At 39.7% G+C, this 20,263-nt stretch overlaps 1 protein-coding gene across 2 annotated transcripts; it reads right to left on the bottom strand.

Moving 5' to 3' along the window:
• Nucleotides 1-1,671: 1,671 nt before the first annotated feature.
• Nucleotides 1,672-20,182, bottom strand: rapgef5b (Rap guanine nucleotide exchange factor (GEF) 5b). Of its 2 annotated transcripts, XM_084944032.1 has the most exons (18): nt 19,734-20,182; nt 14,720-14,853; nt 13,938-14,038; nt 10,201-10,279; nt 9,816-9,960; nt 9,628-9,725; nt 7,632-7,659; nt 7,361-7,439; nt 6,486-6,635; nt 5,621-5,718; nt 5,251-5,373; nt 4,966-5,144; nt 4,651-4,741; nt 4,488-4,538; nt 4,182-4,269; nt 3,970-4,034; nt 3,754-3,808; nt 1,672-3,510 (listed from the first exon to the last, which is right to left on the bottom strand). In XM_084944032.1, exons 1-18 carry the CDS (start codon nt 19,971-19,973, stop codon nt 3,392-3,394), a joined length of 1,923 nt encoding a protein of 640 aa, XP_084800158.1. In that variant the 5' UTR covers nt 19,974-20,182; the 3' UTR covers nt 1,672-3,391. The 2 variants fall into 2 exon arrangements, with proteins under 2 accessions (XP_084800158.1, XP_084800159.1); XM_084944033.1 differs by lacking the exons at nt 14,720-14,853; nt 19,734-20,182 and adding an exon at nt 14,281-14,707.
• Between the last annotated feature and the right edge of the window lie 81 nt (nt 20,183-20,263).

The raw sequence follows: 20,263 nt of genomic DNA, 5'->3' as shown, positions 1-20,263 counted from the left end.
ACTTAGGGAAAAGTTTACTACAAGCACCTTTTCATAATGTGTTAAAGGTAATAAAAACATAGTATAGTGACTTATATGTGCTCTATGAAATCTGAAATCCTTAATTTTGTATGTTTGACAAAGTGCTTGAATATACAAAGAGTTTTCTTTTTATACTTTTACACGAACATGTCAAGTGTAATAACGTTTCACAACAGTTCGTCCTGCTGTAAGTTTTGTCTTTGGTTAATCACAGCATTGTGGGCCAAAGTATGGCATTAAGGTACTTAAGCAGACTTTTCAGGTATCTGCACCTGACCGGACCGTTTATTTTACTGACAACTTTTTACTTTTACTCCCTGCGATTTAGCACAAGTACCTCTACTTTTTACTCCTGAAAAATTCAAAGACTTGTTACTTTACTTTTAATGCATTTGAGGGAGTTATTGATTATTTCGCATCACAGCGCACCTTTCCAACATTAAACCACTTTCAACCCAAATGGAGCGAACAGTAACACTTAAATGACAATCTTATTGGTCTTATGATCCATCATTGGCAGAGGTGCTTCCTGCCACCAGCCAACTGCTTGGGGCCTTCAGCCAGTGAGGGGGAGAGACACCTGAAAAATGTAACTTCCACTTGCATTAAATTATTTGTTGACTTTGAGATTTAATATTAAGGTAACACTTTATAATACAATCCACAACTAGTTAAATGGAACATCTGTGTGCTGTATTTGGAATTACAATGTAAATGTATTCGCCTACAAATATTTAAAGGTAGGTACACTAGAATAAAAGAAAAATTAAGTTAGACTTGGCTCCATTATTATAAGATCACATAGGCAATTCTTATAGTATTTTTTTTTTTGTAAGTTGATAAGGGAGAACAGTCCTTATCAAAATTATATTGGTAAAATAAAAAGGACAGTTGAATAACAGAACATTCAATATGTCATTAACATCATGTATACCAAACAAAGAAGTAACAAAGGCTCCATTATTCCATCCTATAAGGTTACGAAATGGCCCATCACTGTTACACTCTTATTCTAGTGTGCCTGCCTCTAAGTATTTGTAGGTAAATACAATTACTTTGTCATTTCAAATAAAATACATTTAATTACAGGGTAATTACACCTTTTTGTCGAAGACTGTATTATATAAAGTTAATAATTAACTTGGCTAACAGAACTAGTGTCAGCTGTGACATGACTGAGTTGAAGGTCCAGGTTTTTAATTTGCTGGTGTCAGATTATTAATAAGGGTGACGAACACTTGTTGGAGAGACCCGGTTTTGCCCCGGCAGACCCTTGATCTTGATCGGCACTTACTGCATGCGTTTACTGTAGAAAGAGGCAAAAAACACAAGCAGGAAATCCAAGTGCAAAGCAAACATTTGTGTCAGAGGGAAATGGAGTCAGTGACCCTATGAGAGAAAACAAAGACACTGATCAGTTACTGTAGCTTAGCGCAAAAATTTCCTTCAGAGTGCTACTTTTCACTTTCATGTTTCATGTACATTTCAGAGCGTGTACATATTCACTTTTGTAATCAGTACTTTAACTTCCAGGGTCTTTGTTAACACTGTACTTCTAAGTGAAGTAATGTTTACTTGCTGGTGTTAGAAAACAGACTTTACCTGTTATGAATTATCACCAAATGTTAGTTAAAAAATAATGAGCTCACGATGATGAAAAGTATTTTAATACATGCACAGTTGGCACTAATGGTCAGTCCATGGTTTGACATATCATGCAGACCCGCCAAAAACAGTGCGTACAATAAAAAAACTAACAAACAAACCAAAACAATTAACACAAGCATCCTAAATAGTATCTTGAAAGCAAATAAATAATTATGAGATAAATATCTATATCCAGAATTTCAACATATATACACTGTATAAATTGAATCAGCTGTACACTATTGATGACAAAAAATGATACTCAAAATAAAATACTACTAAAGCATGTTTTAAAATCCAAATATACAAAATGTGAAGAATATAAAGCATAATTGTATGTACACACTGCACAACAACTACCTCAGTTTGCCTGACCCAACCTAGCAAAAGAGAGATTTCTCACGCATTTACAGAACAAATACTGCATGTTTAAAATCGTACAGTAGTGCTACGACACAATGCAAACAAGCAAATGGCTTCCAGTTTGTCTTCTTCTTCTCTCTTCTTATTCTTGCCCAGAAGGTGCTATTTTAATATTTGATTTTTGCTATCGCTAAATCTAACCACAAATGAATCAGGCTTCAAAGAAATCAGATTCTTTTCTGGTGCTAAATTCTTGAACTCTGTGTATCAGAAGTGAACAACTGCTGCCAGTCTTCAAATCTCAACAGACTGAAATTGTATGGATGTCTGCGAAATGCACCAATATTGATGAACTTTAAAGCCCAGTACAGAGAAGTGCCAGTATGAGTCTGTGGCTTCATTTAACTGATTGTCCACAGCTAAACCACTTAAAGTTCCCCATGCTAGTGATTTAAAAATGATTAGAAAATGATCATTATTTTAAACACCTATTTTTCATGGGATTTGGCACAAAGATAGACAATTATTACACATGCCAACAGAATACAGTATACTGTACTACTCTGTAGTTCCCTGCCTTAATACAATCTGTACTGTGCAAAGACTCATCATATACGCGTCACTTTGTGGTCAAATAAAACAAATACAAAAAATAAAGAATAAAAAATAAAAATAATATAAAAAACTGTTAAACATGTAGCAACAGTTTCAATCTTGTTGTGCATAACACTGTGCTGATTTGCTTTGGGAAAAGCATGTCTTACATCTGACCTGGCAACAAGAAAATCTGGATTGTGGCGAACTCTGAGAGCACAGAAGTGTGTGTAACAGTGCAGACTTTTATTAGCTGAAAGAATCTTTGGTTAAATCTGATGAGCTGACCACCACTGTTTTTAGTTGATGTAAAAAAAAACAAAAAAAAAAACAGTAGCTCTCTGAAGAAAGTCAGAAACAGTTATCAACTAGTCTTCCTTCTGTGCTCACTGTTGCTTTGTGGTGTGCTAAAAGCTCACAGAAAAGACCAGGACAGTGAATCTACACACATTGGTTGCATTTGTTGTAAGTTTGTATTAGAAGGAAGCATTTTTCCTGCAAAGCAACAGTTTCTTTTTGTAAATGTTCATTGTTAAATGACGTCTAGACTTGCCTTAAACTGTGTGATTTTGCTTTAGGTGCTTAAAATGTCATGTTTTTATTAATCTGTTTTTGCCACCTGCTCCTGTCTCTGGTAAATAATCTCCTGATCAAATAGCGCCCTCCTGTGGTTGGTTAGGGTCTTGTAGCCTTTGTCCTGAGAGTTAGATGAGACAGCGGTAAGGTTGTCCCTTGGCACAGTATGAAGGAGGGTCAGAGTTGTTTTCTAAGATCGAGGCTCCAGCCTTTGTGACAGTTCAAACAGAGTCTGCTGATTGTCGATGATGTGAAGATAGTCAATGTAGGCTCGCACCTCTGAGCTGCTCTTCTGTGTTATTCCATTTCCTAGAATGAATAGAAAACATGTTACTTTGCTGGGTGAAATGGATTTTGTTGACTTTCTTAAAGCCATTGTATGAAATCATGTAAGGCAATGTGCTGGTGCGAGAGGATCATGAATGTAAGTGACTTTGCTCACTGATTTAGTTATTTGCCTTGCAAAAACTGATGATGACAACTTTAAAAAATTGCTTTTAGTATGGAAGTTTGTAGAAAAGAAATAACAATATAAACAATTTAAATACTGACCCATGTGATCTTTCTGGCACTGTCGAATGAGACGCACCATGTCTGCTATCATGTGCTGGAAGCAAAATGTGGAAACAGGCATCTTTAAAATACAGTTTTGTATTCGGTGCTGAAGCATGCCCTGCCAATTCAGTTCAATTCGATTCAATTTTATTTATAAAGCGCCAAATCACAACAAAAGTCGCCTCAAGGCGCCACAAAAATTCACAAACCTACCAGCTTTTCAAAATTGACCAGGTTATCATGAAACGTCTTGTTGCCTTCATGAATGAATGTGATATCTAAAGGAGAAGAACATTTTGTTTAATATTCTCCAGCAGGTTTGTTCTTCCATGTCAGATCTGCTTGATAGAAATATCTCCCCAACACTCTGCTCCTAGAGTTAGATTTTCTGCAGGGGAGCTGAAATGACAAAATAATGAGCACACCTTTCAGCAGCAGAGGAAGAAAAGGAATCTTTGGAGCCTTCATCTTCTTGAAGGAGTCCCTGTAGGCCTTGTGATTCAGCGAGGGATCCTGTGAAGACATTTTTAAAATGAATGAGTCTTATCCAGCGGGAGTGACTGTGTGTTCCTGGATGCTTTTATTAGAGACTACTAACGATCTAATGCAGCCAGATGTTTCCCCTTATTTTACAAGTTCAAAGCATCTGTTTGGTTCGGCCAGTACACACTGACACAAGGGTTTATACTCTCTGTTACAGTGTGAATTCATACCATGCTCAGTACACTTACTGTAACTGTTTCCAGCTCTGAAAATAGCCGTTTGAATTTGCCAGGAACTTTCTGCAGAGAAAATAAAAGCTGATTTCAGATACTTCAGCTAGACATATAAAAATGGAATAAGATGGAAATTATTAATTCCTTTTAAAAAAAGAAAAAAGTAAAAACATCTGACCTCCCATGTCTGACTGAGGCGGCTCACGGCTGCTGTGTTGAGGCCCATTATGATCGCAAAGAAACAGTTGAGGTTCCTCTGTGCTTTACAGCTGCACACAAGCACACAGTTCATTTACTTTCAGACTTGTAACCACAAAAGTAGATGTAGTTCAATGATTTGCCACTGGAGGGTGCAGTATTCCCATATAAAACATCTCACCCTACAGGTTGAATGCTGTAATAAGTTTGAACTAATAGTAGGAGAAGCCAATGTGAATACTCGGTAAGTGAATCTCTTATCACACTGCTGTGGCATGGGAGGAACAATACTAACTGGGCAGCAATCTTTATGAATTTCTTGATGAGCTGAACCCGTTTGCAGAGCGTTGGGCACAGCAGCACCTCGGTCATCACCCACAGCTGGATGTCATTGCATCGCTGCAGCAGGAATTCTAAAGCTGTCGTGTGGTTGCTGCCGGCGTGGCGGTTGAAGGTGAAATAGACCAGCTCTTGCTGTAAAAAAAAACAAAAAAAACAAAAACATTTACTGAACATTAACATCTTTGAAGGATTCAGTTTGAAGAGAAGAATTTTTGCAAGTTCAAGTTGTGAGACAAACCTCGTGCACTGCATCAAAAATTGCCCAGTCAAAATCAGTGAGTGCAACAGCGACATCCCAGGTGTTCAAACTCAGCATGTGAGCTGTCCTCTGCTGCAGCTCTGAGTTATCTGTTAAAGGGTTCTGCAAAGAAAAACAAGCAAAAAAGGTTCAGATTTTCCTTTAAAACCACAATGCCCTGAACACCGACATAAACATTTAGACATTTTTGCAGACACTGAATAAGAATTAGTTTTGCCTCAATTTAAATACTAAAAATTAACAGTCTCTTTGCGGGTTTTGAGGTATCATATATAAAAATGCATTTTTTTCTACTCTCAAGAAAATGCATATTTAAAGTTAAAGTTAAACATAAAAATATTATTCCTACCAGGACTTCACCAAGGTCCTTCCTGCATGCATGCAGCCTCCCCACTGACCGTAAAGAACTGGAGAAAACTCGGTCCTGAGGCTGCAGGAGGAGTCTGCCTGCAGGGGAGAAAAGAGCATAAACAGCAGAATACCATTAGAAATCTGTCTGGCAGCATGTATGCAGCTATGGTTACAGATAAGACTCTGTGTGCCAAGCTCCACTTTGAGGTAGCCTGACACTTTAGTGACTGATAACAGATGCTGACTCCATATTACTTGACTCCCTGGGAGACATCGAAGTCAATTATGTTGATTGCAATCTCGCACATACCTATCTGGGCTCAGTATCAAAATGAATATAGAAAGAAACATCAAATATGACAAAATGTTAGAAAAAAAACTATAAATGAGAATTTTTTGGTATGATATAAGTTGGATTCACTTGTCTCCTAAGAGGAAATGATCACTGAAATCAATACACAGTTGTTCTGAGAGATCACCATATCCTGATATGAGTGCTCTCTTTGATAGGGAAACAGACGGACTCAGTGGTGTTGAAGAATATGAAAATGACTTTTGCCGTCATAGTCCTTAAACTCATATGACAGAATCTGGACCAATGCATTAAACATAAAACACAAAAGAGAACAGAGACTTGTTCTAGTAGGAAGTGGTGGCCCAGCACCTCACTCAAACACTTGTGTAGCATTTTCCTTTAATTTGTCACACATTTGCATTTAGAGTAAGTAGTCTCATAGCTAGTTCTGGATTACTCTAATATTCAATTGTAGTGCTACAGTGTTAAGTTGTGAGTTTCAACATTGAAAGTATTGTCATTATTGCTATGCAATGTTCTCCAACCAGTTAGAGAAAATACTATTTACCTCCAGGATAAGTGACACCCACGAGTACCAGCTCCTCCTGGGAGACATCCATCCTTTCTGCCACTGCCTGCACCAGCTCCTGTGCCACTACCCCGGACTGGACCCTCATACTTAGGTATGAGTCCATGGTTATATACACATGACACAGCACTGGCAAAGGGAACAAAAATAATTTCATTAAGTTGTAAGATCCGTTAAAAAGTGCAGCCCACTGCCCATATAGGAGGTTAACATGAAATCCATGCCTCTATTAGGCACAGCAGAAATCCATTGACCTGGGATCTTCTGGTCCCATTAGGTAGGTCTTGGGAAGCTGTCCACTGACCAAGTTTGCACATTCTGGACACAGACTAAGAAATTCAAATCATCTGCTTCAGTGTATTTTGGCCAACTGAATGACCAAATGAAAGACCCACTTTACAACCCACTGAATGGCCCACTGAACTGAATTTGGTGGTGAAAAATGTTTGTTATGCTAATTAAAGAGCTGTTAAAACAGACGGTGACCGGGAACACTAAAGTAAGGGGAGTGACATGACCACAACTGGAGGCTTATTTGAATGAACTAGCCCTTTAAAAGAAATATAATTTAAAAACAAGATTTTTTCCCCTTACTGTCTGTCTCCTTTTACTACATGATTTCATTACAAATCACCTTTTAACTGTGCTTTTGAGAGGTGCTATAAACATTTAGTCTTATTAGGCTATTATATGTCATAAGTCAGGTATTTGCACTCCCAAATATCTCATTCATTCCCTGGAAATATTCCCATTGTTGTACAGTTCAGACTAAAAGTCTCCTTTTTTCTTACTTTGGAAACAACGTATGGCGGGAGGAATGTGTGAAGAATGAAGCTTTTTTTTTTACGACTTACCATCCTTGGTCTCCCTCTGTGTTGCCCTGGACTGGAGCCCGTTCTCTTTCAGACTCAATTGGTGGAAAAGTGCTTTGCTCTGAAAGAGAGGAAATGCGTGGATTTTGAGACACGCTCTTACTGCCTGAGAACATCGTGCATTTCAGTGGAACAACGGAACAATGTTCTTAGGAGGAAATGTGACTACAATAACCCCGACACCCGAAACGTCAATCAGGAAAGCCAGCTCATGTTGTATAAAATCTTTCATTTCTTAGCGTTGTTCACTTACCTTTCTTTGAGGGGAATATTCCACAGTACTGAAAAAAGGAGAAGAAGAAACAAATCACTAAAGTGCACCACGGTGTAATTAAACATTTACAAAAACAATCGTTGTACTTTGTCTTAAAAACTGATGATGATGATGATCCGTGGACCGCAGGTAATATCCGTAGTACAACAACGTAACGACCCATGCAGTTTATATAATCAAGGTAAAAGGAATCCATGTATACTCCTCTGCTGTGTTGAGTCCATTATTTAAGCTTGGTGTCAAGGACAGATTAGAGTGCTTGGTAGATTTTAGATCTTCCAGTGTGATACCTTCATTTAATCACCCTATTCCCATGGGTTAGTCCTGGTTTGATAGATAGCCCCGTGTCTATTATCATCCCTCAGCTTTTACTGGGCTCTGCATCACAAAAGGCATGTTGGCACAAAGCCTGCCCGCAGGGATCTCCTCTCATAGGCCAGCAACGACTGTGCACTAATGAAAAACCTGACTCCCCCTGCCATGTCAAAGCACCGCTTGTGATCTAACTCTCTCTTTTACTCCTCAAAAAGCCGAATCACCAAAGAAGTCGATTAGCTCGGTGAATTATAATGGCACATGATTGGAGAGTGCAAGAAAACAAACAGTCTTTTTCCCCCAGCTTAGCCTTCCCTTTGCACAAAGGCCAGATGGAAGTTGATAGGAAGCTTCTTTATATGAAAAGAATGACACTTTTTTCACTCTGCAGCAGATTTCCACAAGGCAGTCAACCTTGTCCTCCCCTAGGGTGGGACTGATTGTGAAAAGCTCATAAATAGAAGAGTATGTCAGCCGGTAACACCCACGCAAAATCGGCTGCTTTATAAGAGTGGGTGTTGTGGATTTCCCTCCGTGCATATAAACGGGAATGAGACACGGTCAGATATCTGCAGGAGGCTCGGGTTGAATCATCTGCACTGGTTTTAATGGGCATCAGGCAAGAGCAGCCCCAGGGGAAAAGATGTGACTGGAGGCTGACGAAGGGGAAGGGGTGCATGGGTGTGGCAATGTGTCTTGTGACTCAGGGTTGTACCATCAAAAGCAACATGATGTTTATTTTTATCAACGAAAACACTAAAGCTACTCACAGATTCCAGTTTCAGAGCAACAAAACTGTTGAAATTCATCTTTGATTGAATTTATGTATAAATTTAGCAAATCAAGCATGTTTTATTTAATGGAGAATAAATACTGGGTTATTCATAAATAAGGTGTTATGATCAATTCAAACCTGAAACATGCCTTCCATTCATTAAATATATATAAAAAGTAGTCTGCAATTATAAAAGGTTTTACATGATTTCATATTATTTTATATATACTTATATTTATTTATTGGTATCTGTGCTTCGTAGCTTCCACAGCACTGTGAATATACACCGGCTTCATTTGATTGGACCGATACTGTATATTGTGTTCTGAATATTGCATAATGACTTTATGACTCAACAAATCTGAAACCATACTGATGCGTATCACTGTGTTTGCAATTATTCTCATGTGTTTGGCCCCAATCACAGTCAGCTGGCTAGAAATAGAGTCTTGTAAACAAGTGGTGGAACAAAAAGTATGAGCGTGCTCTTTGAGCTTTTTTCTTTTTCTCACGGAAAACATTTGTGGCTTCTTATTTCTCAAACTTCTTATACATCCTCAGTTCTGGACATTTGAAATGAAGACTTCTGTGCCATTCATATGCATACCAACCCAGAACACTGCAATTACTTTTCAGTTTCTGAATGGATTCATTGATAAGAATCTAAAGAAAGACACCAAGGGGAGAAGAAGCCCTTTCTTCATATTCAAAGAACAGTGTGTGTTCCAGTTTGAATCCTTCAGCAGTCACAGATCTCACTAGAAATTTTCCACACCCAGGCCTGATGAGGTTCGTTTCCATTTAATAGAATTTGAAAGTATGTCTGTATTAAACTATAGTTTTCTTTCTGTTTGCACCAAATGAGGAACAAATATATGAACTCACTGTCTGCGATGCAGGTGGTAGAGTTTCTGCAGCTCCCCCACATCCCTCTCCAGGGCTGGGTGCTCATAAAGATCATCCAGCACACAACGATAAAGAGTCTGGAAGGAAATGTCAATTTTCATTTCTCCCATACAAAGTTCACCTCCCACCCAGTTTCCACCCTTTTCCGTTTGCACAGTGTGTCCTACCTTCATGAAGAGCTTGACGTGCTCGTCTTCTCTCAGGAAGTCTTTGCAGAGTGACATCCACTGCGACACCAGGTGCAGGAGTTTCTGCTTCCTCTCCAGAGCCTCCCTCCGATCCTCTTTCCCTCTGTGTCGCTTGGTGCAATAGGTGGGACTTGGTTAAGGTTTCAGCGCAAAAAAGGAAGGGAGATTATTTTTCATGTCTGACGTCAAATGCACAGCACAGCGAAGCATGGTGCATGATATCGATTTAGTAAAGGGGCCAAGAGAGTCAGTTATATGAATAAGATGAGTGAAGTGGAACAGCTTTAAGAAGGTAAAACATACTTTGTTTTTGAATAAAACATCTAATTCAGGATCCTATAAAAGCCTATGTGTTCAAGGATATTGTCCCAGTAGAGCTTGGCATAAATCACTTGTAGACATGAATACTGGGTAGGTTAGCAGGAAGTCATCTAGAAGTGTATCTGTAAAGAGAAATAAAGATCATTTTATGGAAACTATAACTCAAGAAAAAGCAAAAAAGACTTTACACATCCCATTACATCAGTCATAAGCCATGGACGCGTATTTCAGACATGAGATACACGGCCTTGTCACTGCTAAATCGGTGATATTCTTCCACCCAGACACGGTCCACTTTTGCCTTGTAGGAGTGCGACCTTTACCAAAAAAACGAGCGGAATTCCTCAATTAAGCACGAAGCTGACACATTCAGATACTGTTAGATTAATGGAAAAGAGTGCATGCTTGGAAGGGGTTTTATGGATATAGCCTTTTGAGCTTCATTCAATGCTACAAGATGCTGGAGGGCATGCACTCAAGTGACCTTGACAACTGTATGATTAATGTCTGCTGAGCACTACGTACAGGAGAGCTTTACTAATTGCGATGGCTTCCGTTTTCCACTTTAATAATGTGAGAAGAAGAGCTCAGAAGAGGCAAACAATATGCTAGCGGCCTTTTATTGCACACCATTTTTTACTTGCATTATCTGCAGTCTCACACATTTGCTACTGCAGGCTGTATCAGTAAAGATAAGCCAATAATGTTAATGTGTCAGGTGACTCTCTCTGACCTGTAATGAAGTCAATATTTTCATTGTTATTTTCTCGCTCACAGACAGGAAATTTGATGTTTCTGCTGTGCAATTATGCTATTGTGTTTACAAGCAGTACTTTCTGCCACGGTAACCTTCTACAACCTCTTACCAAGGTTTAAAATGAAAAAGCGTTCCTGTAAATAGATGACACGAAATGGACGCACGCTCTGCATTTGCGTACCTGCAGTTGCATTTTCAAGAAAGACAGCTGATTTTGCTTAATGGGATTTCTTTAATAATCACAGATGAATCTTTCCCAAATTGTGGCCAGCGATTCGTCTGAATATCCTCAGGAACCACTACCCAGAAACTGTCATAAAAAGATACACGCAAAAGGAAAAAAATTGTCTAAGGCATAATGTGAAAGAAAAGGACACTAACTCTTAGACATAATGCCCAGCCACAACCAAAAAGCTTTACAAATCCTATTAGAGCCAACTGCCTTCCAACCCCTCTGTAAGTGTGCCTCACACCCAGAATTGTAAATTCTTCTTTTTAATTTCACACTGGCTTCCCAACGTCTTTGTGCACGTTCTGGTCCACAGGACTCCCTGACATCATTATGTTAATCCAAGCAGAGCAGCTGTGGACACATCACTCACTGCTCATGAGCAGCACATATGCACATCTTCTATAAAAACACACCTTAACACAAAACCAGAAAACGACAGGAGAGATATCATAACCCACCCACATGTACTGTATCTACTTGCACACACACACACGCACACTGACTGACTGCATACTACTCACTCACACTACTGCCTACTGCTGTATTTTTTCAGAGCTAAGCTGAAACGCTTTCTCATGAGTAAAAGCTCACATGCCGCTCCCCAGACTGTACAGTCTGACGGTTTCTTTTTTGAAGTTGGAAAACAGACCTAGAGGTCTGCAGTTTTCAATTGGAATAGAGGGAAAAAAAACAAAGTGGCTCACCTGCGGGATCAAGATTTAACCCAAACAAGTTAGCAGAAGATGTATTTGCTTCATAAAGGGAAAGACATTGTGTGTGAATTCTGCCGTTTGAATGAAGTTTAGCAAGCAGTTGGGTCGTTTTCTGGCTCCAGTCAGTCATAAAAGTCAGTCAGGTTTTAATATTTCACAGTTAGAACTTGTAGTTGACGTGTACTACCATGTATGATGTTGCTTTCAGACACACAAACCAAACCAAATTTTGTCTTCCTTTTAGCAGAATTACATAATTGATTCACTAAACTACCTTGTCAGTGCTGTGAAATCATCAATAGGCTTGTCAATCAATCTGCACGTCTCTTTTGCATTTCAACAAAGCTGATCAATGCAGTCTTTGAAATTTGCATGTTAATGTGTCACTTGCAAGCTTGGTAACCACCAGAAGGCATTAGTTTAGCATTTAGAAAGCTTTTACATTTTCTGTTCTTTCACTTTCAGTACAAATAAACATCTGTCCACGTGATGCATTGGCAAAAGAGATAGGACATCCTCTCATTAAGGGCACAAATGTTCTGTTGCATGATTTTCAATGCTACCAGCGAGCAGTATGATCTGTGCAGAGCAAGAATCAATAGCTGCACTCAGGGATTGGGTACAGGAAAGAAGGTAATGCTGAATACTTGTGAATGCTAACCACAGTGCTAAAGAAACACTTGCACATCAGACATCCACTGATTGCTGCAGTGGTTCACACTTGCTTTCCCTCAAACATGCCTGCGGTGGTTTCAGAAAAGTGCCATCTCTCGCAAAAGAAGACAGTAAGCTTTGCATTTCTTAATGTTGTGTAAACATGGAAGTGAGTGCTACCATAATGAAATAAAAATGGCTTTCTAATGCGATGTACTGTATGTAAAATCATCAGCTTATCTGAGCCATCCAAGAGAGACGAACCAAAACGCAGCAGCTCGTTGAATGTTGGAATAAATCTTGTTTGGAGAAAAATTGGAAATCTGATTCTATGAGACGATCCTCAGCAGTAGCACAGAACGACAAGGAGCCAGCAGCAGTCAGATTATTAAACATCACTGAGTGCAGATCAATTGCTGCTCAGGACTCATCCTCCTGAGCTCTCTGGCTCTTTGACCCTGGGATACCACTCAGCATCATGCTCTGCTTCATAGCTCCCTATGGAGCATTAACTTCTATACACTCACTGCAAGTTGTACTAATGGTGAACGATGCATAAACAACACAAAGCCCTTCTGAGCCGATGGATTTATTATACTCTAAATGAACAAAGAATAGAATGGCTAAACTATTTGTCTTAGTGGCTGACTTTATGTTTAACTTCATACCAGAATAAAATATTCTAATAAAGCGATAAAAATACGACACTCTATAACTCTATTGCGTCCCTGATAAGACATTTGATCTCCAGTTAGTCATGCCTCCATCCCAATGAGAGATCATCTGTTACCACCTCCATATCCCAAGAAAACTGCAGCTCCTCTCCTAATCTCCTTATGCCCACTTTCTTTCCTCTTCCCCGCTCTTTTCATCAATCTTTCGTCTCCTTGCCTCACAGCTCTCAATTGTCATTCCTCATCCAGTTATCTTTTCAGCTTCAGAAACAGAGGGTCTCCTCTGCCTTGGCAACAGAGCCAAATCATCAAGTACCTGCTTGGATGAGAGGAAATGTGTTGATTTTTTATTGCTGTGAGGCTGGACTGCATGTCGTGCAGACCATTTACAGCCTCACTGAAAAGATATGAGAGACATTTATCTCTGTCATGGCTTTTAAATGAACGCGCTTAAACTTAACATTATTTCGGCAATCACAGCACATGATTAACCCAGTAATAATGCCCAGAGGGGGAAGCTGTCCCAGCTTTATCGGTAAGAGAAAGGGTGGGGAGGGCAGAAAGTAAAACAGAAAGTGAAGGTAGCTCATTTACTCTTTCTCTTCTCATTCACATAAAGATACATATGTGACTTCTACATAAAGATAAAAAAGACTTTGTGTTTTTGCTTTCTAATATCAAAGAAACACTTTATGTCAGACACAGGTAAAGCCAAAAGAGGGTGAAATGATATGAAAGCAGTATGCTGACCTGACTCTTTGCCCTGTGTCATCCCTCGGTCCTCCTCCAGCGTTAGGTCATTCAGCAAGTGCTCCAGGATCTTCTCGGGAGTCCCTGACACTACCATGTACCTGTCAGACACAACAGAGTCATTGGACGAGTCCTCCTCAAAAGAAGAGAGAGACCGGCTGCTGCTCCATTCCTCCTCTCCCTCTGTGCCCTCATCATCTATGTAGCGAAAGTAAGGGACATCAAACGTGGGCATTGTCACCGGCTCTGCCCGGCTGGTGCTGTCACTGCTGCTCTTTTCCGAGCCCTCCTCATCCTCCTCGTCCTCCTCCTGCTCCACCAAGGCAGCGTGTAGCAGCCTTACCTCCTCCTGCTGCTGGTTCAGGGGCTGTGGCCGAGATCCCATCCTAGCAGAGTCCCCTTGCCCTTATGCCGGCAATGTTGCCGTGGTTACTGCTGCATGACCCCTTTACCCATCCCTCTATCCACCTGCACCTGCTAGAGCCAGTAGTCCACAGAGGTATCCCAGTATGCTCGCAACTACAAAAAAAACCCCTCTCCAGTTACTTGAATGGGAAGGCTGACAGCGCAGCTGTGTCTCACAGTCCCATGCTGCCTACTTGTATGTATTTAATGTAGTCATTTATGTGCACGGAACTGTGATGTAAGCATGCCTGAGTGAGTGAGTGTGTGATCCGCAGAGGGGGAGAAGGAGAGTGATTATAGGGAGAGCGCTGAGGGAGCGAAACATATAGTGAGAGAGGGAGGGAATCTAGGAGGGGAGGGGGAGTGGAGAGGCTTACCTCCTGTTTCTCGCCTCCTCTCTCCCTCCTCCCCTTGCTGATGCAGAGAGCTGCTCTGACGACAATCTCTGGAGAACGAGCACATTGTGGCCCCTCTCTCTCAGACACAAGCGGACTGCCTCGTCACTCTGGGGCTGGGGAGAGAAAAGCGGGAGGGAGGGAGTGTGTTATCACCAAGGAGATTCCCCTGTATTTTCTCCCACTCGCACAAATCACCACTGATTTCCATCATAATACTGCACTGTAAGTGAAAGAGAATTTCCATATATCATTATTCAGCCCTTATCGCTGGAGCCCATTCAGGGATTAACATAAAAGACTATTTTAATTATTGATTTATGTGTAGCGCCTATTAAATCATGGTTGGCGACTGAAGGCAGTCTATTTTCAAGCTGTCATATGGTTCAACTTTGCATAGTAACAAAGGTTTTGTGGTTTGGAGTTCAGCATAGACCCCGATTCCCTTGCCAGGTACTTGTCCTATTACCACCACGACATACAAGCAATGATAAATTCATCTCCTTTTTGTCAACAAACAAAACAAGTATTTTTATTGTTATTTTTTTTATTCATGCTTTCACATGTATAGGGCAATATCTCTGTTTCTATTGCTGGGCATACTGGACAGCCTAGACATTCTCTTAAAGTATCTAAAATCTAACTTAACTAAAGTCGACATCTTAAACCAAAAAGGATTACTAGAGTGTCTCTGAAGTATAAAGATGGCTGACAGCTGCTTGACAATGGAGTAGCCTAGATCAGTGATATTGGTCTTAATGAGATCTTCACTGTATGTTGCATACACATGCATCCTGAATTAGGCCCCCTCCCCTCACTTTTCACCCATCCTCCCCTTCTCAGCCATCAGTCACTGCAACACAAGCCTCTGTTCATGCAATTAGCTGGGTAGACATGCTGGAAATGGTTGCAGTTTGTGGCCCTAATTGCCTTTTGCCAGAGAAGCATCCAGGGTCGTTCAGTTAAGCATGGCTTCCTGGCACTATTAACGCTTGTCAAGGGATCCGTGGACATAAAGACACACTATAGATGCACGATACATATGCAAATATATGCATTTAGATACAAAATATAACAAAACAAAGACACACAAACATAGTGTGTCTTTCATCATTATTATTGCATTATCCCACTACAGTAGTTTAGATTGGTGGTACTTTTCCAGTCCTGTGTTGTCTGACTGACTGAAGAAAACTTTAGATATCTGTTAAAACTGCAGCAGCAATTAAGTTCCCACTGTATTCTAATATTACATAGAAAGGTGCTCTCAAGCAGTTTCTACGTTTCTGAAGAAGCATCGAGACTTAATTGTCTTACTACTGGACTAAGGGGCATGGAGGATGACAAAAATGGGATGAAGAAAAAAATCCCATTGAAGCGAAGCTGTTCCTTTCTTCCTGTGGTTCTAGCTTTATCAACATGTGGCATACTGTGTCTGTTAAATTCCTTTAAAGTTAAAAAAGCACACTTTTTTGTCTCACCAAGCCTGGCAGTACAGCACAGTTGATTCTTGACTATAATTAACATAATATCTCAGTGTATGGCTAATGGGTCAAACAGCAAATAAGACTCTCTTCACAATTAATTATTGATTGTTTCTTGGCTGCTTCAGACTACTGCTTAGTGTGCTCTGTGCTTTGTGGTTACCAGTGTTCCTATACAAAAAACAACCAGGCGTCTAGAGTGGATCATTGTAAGGAGACAGCAGGACACCGGGCCACTCAGTTTCAAACCTAGCCTTGATCTGACCTTGCTCAAAGTTACTGAAGCCTTTCAAACATGGACGCCATCAGCAGAAAAGCAAAAATAATTTTCAGGCCTCTGCACAAAGTCACATCCCCCTAAGAGCTTCACTGTCCCATCTATGGCTCCAGATCTATCCTGCTGGCTAGAGAGATGTGTTTTATGTATGTCTGTGTGCATCTGGCATGCATGGTATGAAACACTTAAAGTGCCCTGGAAGGTCTCAGTCATGACAAAGTGCTGATTTGTCTTAATTCCTCCCAAGCACCAGTGTGGATTACAAGGGATGGGAAGAAGAAGACGGGATCCATATACGAGTGCTGTTTTCAAATAAACATCATCTCTAACAGACGCTTGATGTCATTCATATTTCATGTGTGAGGTCTGAAAAATAAACAGTGAGCAAGGGAGGTGCACATTATGTAACATCAAGGTAATAAGAGTACGACAAAATGTGTTCAACAGAAAAGATGAGAATGTGCTGCTATCTGTTCCCCATAAACTGAAATTAAAGAGGCTATAAAAGATAGAAAACTGTAAAAGATCTGTAACCTCGGGATCCGAAAAGCAAATAAATGCAGAACCTCTTTAAACATTGCATTTGAAACACATCTGGTTGCAAAGAGAAGTCAAATTGTACAGAACTCCTGTTGACTTGAGGTATGATCTCAGTAAACATCGTCTTGAGTAATCTTTAGTCTCAATCACTATTTTTTTTAGCTGTAATAAAGCATGGACTTCTTTTATTGTCTCATTTAAAGCAAAATATGATGAGTGACTATAAACTATAACGCAATATGCTTTAGGTTAAAACAGAGTGCCTAACATTCACAGTCTTCCTGCATCAGAGACTCTGACATGCAGCACTCTGTATATTAAGCACCCCTTTTCCCACCAGCTGGGATTTAACTGATTCCTAAACACTTTGATGTCTGTGTTTAGATATCTGTATGAGTCACGTTTTACAGCACTAGCAGCATCATTAGATTACTTATAAGATGAGGAACACTAGAGAAATGTCAAGTGTTAAATGTACTGTGTCTTCTACACTGTAAAAACAAATCGTGATATAAAAGTATTTTACTGTGTATTTTACAGTTTTGTACTGTTCTTCTAGAATATCATTAAATTCACATAAATAGACTGATTTTACATTTCAAATGTAAATTAACGTAAAATCACTGTAAATGTAACAAAACATAATTTTCCTGTTTTTTAAATGTATTTGTCTGTACATATTCATATTTAAATTGTTAAAATACATTCACAAATGTATCATAATTTCACAAATATTTGTCTGTTATTTGAAAGATTGAACTGTTAAATTCAAATGTAATGCTATGGAAAAATATATAAAATGATTCGTATAAACTTTTTTTTACATCAAATAATTACTATTATTGCTATCATTTAGGGTGATCGTGGCTCAAGAGTTGGCAGTTCGCCTTGTAATCAGAAGGTTGCTGGTTCGAGCCCCGGCTCGGACACTCTCGGCCATTGTGTCCTTGGGCGAGACACTTCACCTACCACCTACTGGTGATGGCCAGAGAGGAATTATAAAGTGGAATTGTAAAGTACTATATGAATGCAATCCATTGTTATTTAAACCAACTGTTAACTGTATATTTAAGTATTATTATTCATATTGCCACATTCATTGACCTTTTTTATAGGTAATTTCATTGTTTAATCACATTAAATTGTTCCTAATTTAATGTTTATAGCACTTGAAAAAGGCAAAATCCGATGTAAAATAAGGGCAACAAACTGTATTGTCATTACTGAAAATAACCGTATTTTCATGGGAAAGTTATTTTCTGTTATTTTATGGTATTATTTTGGCGCCCCAGCTGTTGGAATATTACTGTTTTTTTAGGATTTGGGGTTTTTTTACGGTGTAGTGTTAAGTGTACTTTACCATACCTGGCTATTATTTCTGGCATTATAAATGACACATAGACATATATAGCCCAGAAGGGAACTGCATTAGGTGTGGTTCTATTCCTGAATTCAGGAATAAATTTTCATTAATTTAAAATTGCTTCTGTGGTAAGTTTTCTGTTGAGACACAAGCACTGATTCATTCCTTGAGTTCTTTATTTATTTATTTATAATTTATATTATATATTTAGGTCAGTGTTAGGGATTGTTCCTTCTAAAAATGGTCAGGAACAGGGACTGGACTGAAAAATGAAAATGAGTGAGAAAACAACCAATGTCCAAAGAAAGCCTGAGAAACTATTGCTCAAGACCACTTTAAAAATTACTAAAAAGTCTTGATCCTTGGAAACAAATATAAAGAAATGAATGGTGGCTCAGTACTGTGCTCAGTATGTCACTAAAGAAACAAACGTAAAACACTGTTGTTATGTAGCTCTAACATTTGATCATCCACAGACTGGCAGCAGCTCAGTGCAGGCGACAGGCTGTTACTGAAAGTGCACGGTGATAAGGAGAGCTTGCCTCATGGTGGAGAAAAGGTCATGACGCTCGGGAATCCACCCTGAAAACATACAATGTCTTGGCATGGTGGTTCGGCCACTTGCGTCATTTCTTCCTGCAATTGTTCAGCAGGTCAACGCACAGACACAGCTGGCAGGAAGAGAGAAGCTGAACCCACCATAAAGCTAGCCAATCAGATTGCTCCTATACAGGTGATGTAATACTTTTAAAAGTGTGGAGGCTGACGTGCACATACAGCACTTCTTGTTGTATTTGAATTTCTTTTTACCCACGTTTTGAACAGCATCCCAACTTTTTGAGAACTGGGGTTGTAAACACAGGCATAGTGATTCATCTTATAGATACAATCTATTTTGACATCTTTTCTTGCATCTAAAATGGTCTTTTTTCTCATACTTAATGAGACACTTCTTGCAATCTGCACATAATTTAAGCACCAACACCAATCTTTAGATAAGGTGGAGACACTATAGAACGTAAGGAGACCGATTAAAAAAAAAAACAAGACTGCAAATTCACTTCAGTTTGATTAATGGGATGCTACACAGACTGCAATGCTTGCATAAAACACTGCAGTATAATCCTGAGTGAATGTAACTTAGGATGCAGACTCCACTTGCTTTCACTCATGGGGAAAACTTGCTAACAGAGTCGGATTTATAATTAAATAAAGTGGAGCATCAAATATGTTGAACTAAAGCTGCGTTTTCGTTTTGATGCATTTACATGCTGCAACAAACAAAAGTTGTAGAAATATCTGCTCTGTCTGCCAATGTGTCATGTATCTCACCTCACTTGTCCTTTCTGGGCTCTTGCTGTGGTTTTGCAGAAAGCGACAGCCATCCTTGGCCAGTCTCTGAACCATCTCCAGTCTGGACAGGTCCTCCTTGTCATGCAGGATGCACTTGTTCCCGTGCTGCAGCCCAGGGGACACAGAGAACATGTATCTGAGGCCACAGTCCCACGACATTGCCGACTGATTACTGGCTGCTGGCTTTCCACCAGGAACAACAGCAGAAGTCCTGAACATGGGCTTACACAACTCGTAAAAAATGCCTAACAGAGGTGAGCAGCTCAAGAATGAGTGTAGGCTATATGTACGAGTTGTGAGTTTCTGTCATCACAGCCTGAGTAGATTCCAGTTGCTGTACACCTCAGTCAAGTCTACAGGCGCATCAGTTGAACTCCAGGTATCGCTCTGTGTGGTTGGCTGTACTGAGAGTGAATGACAGAGTTCTCCTCTCCGTCCTTCTGGTGCTTTTCAGCACCCGGGCAGGGAGGGAGTGAGTTAAGGACACAGTGGGTTCAGGAAACATCTGG

This window comes from Perissodus microlepis, chromosome 11 (genome assembly GCF_051167445.1).
Source record: "Perissodus microlepis isolate ML-2025 ecotype Zambia chromosome 11, ASM5116744v1, whole genome shotgun sequence".
NCBI classification, from domain to species: domain Eukaryota; kingdom Metazoa; phylum Chordata; class Actinopteri; order Cichliformes; family Cichlidae; genus Perissodus; species Perissodus microlepis.
Note: the sequence above shows the minus strand (reverse complement) of the source record. Positions and strands in the feature narration are given on the sequence as shown.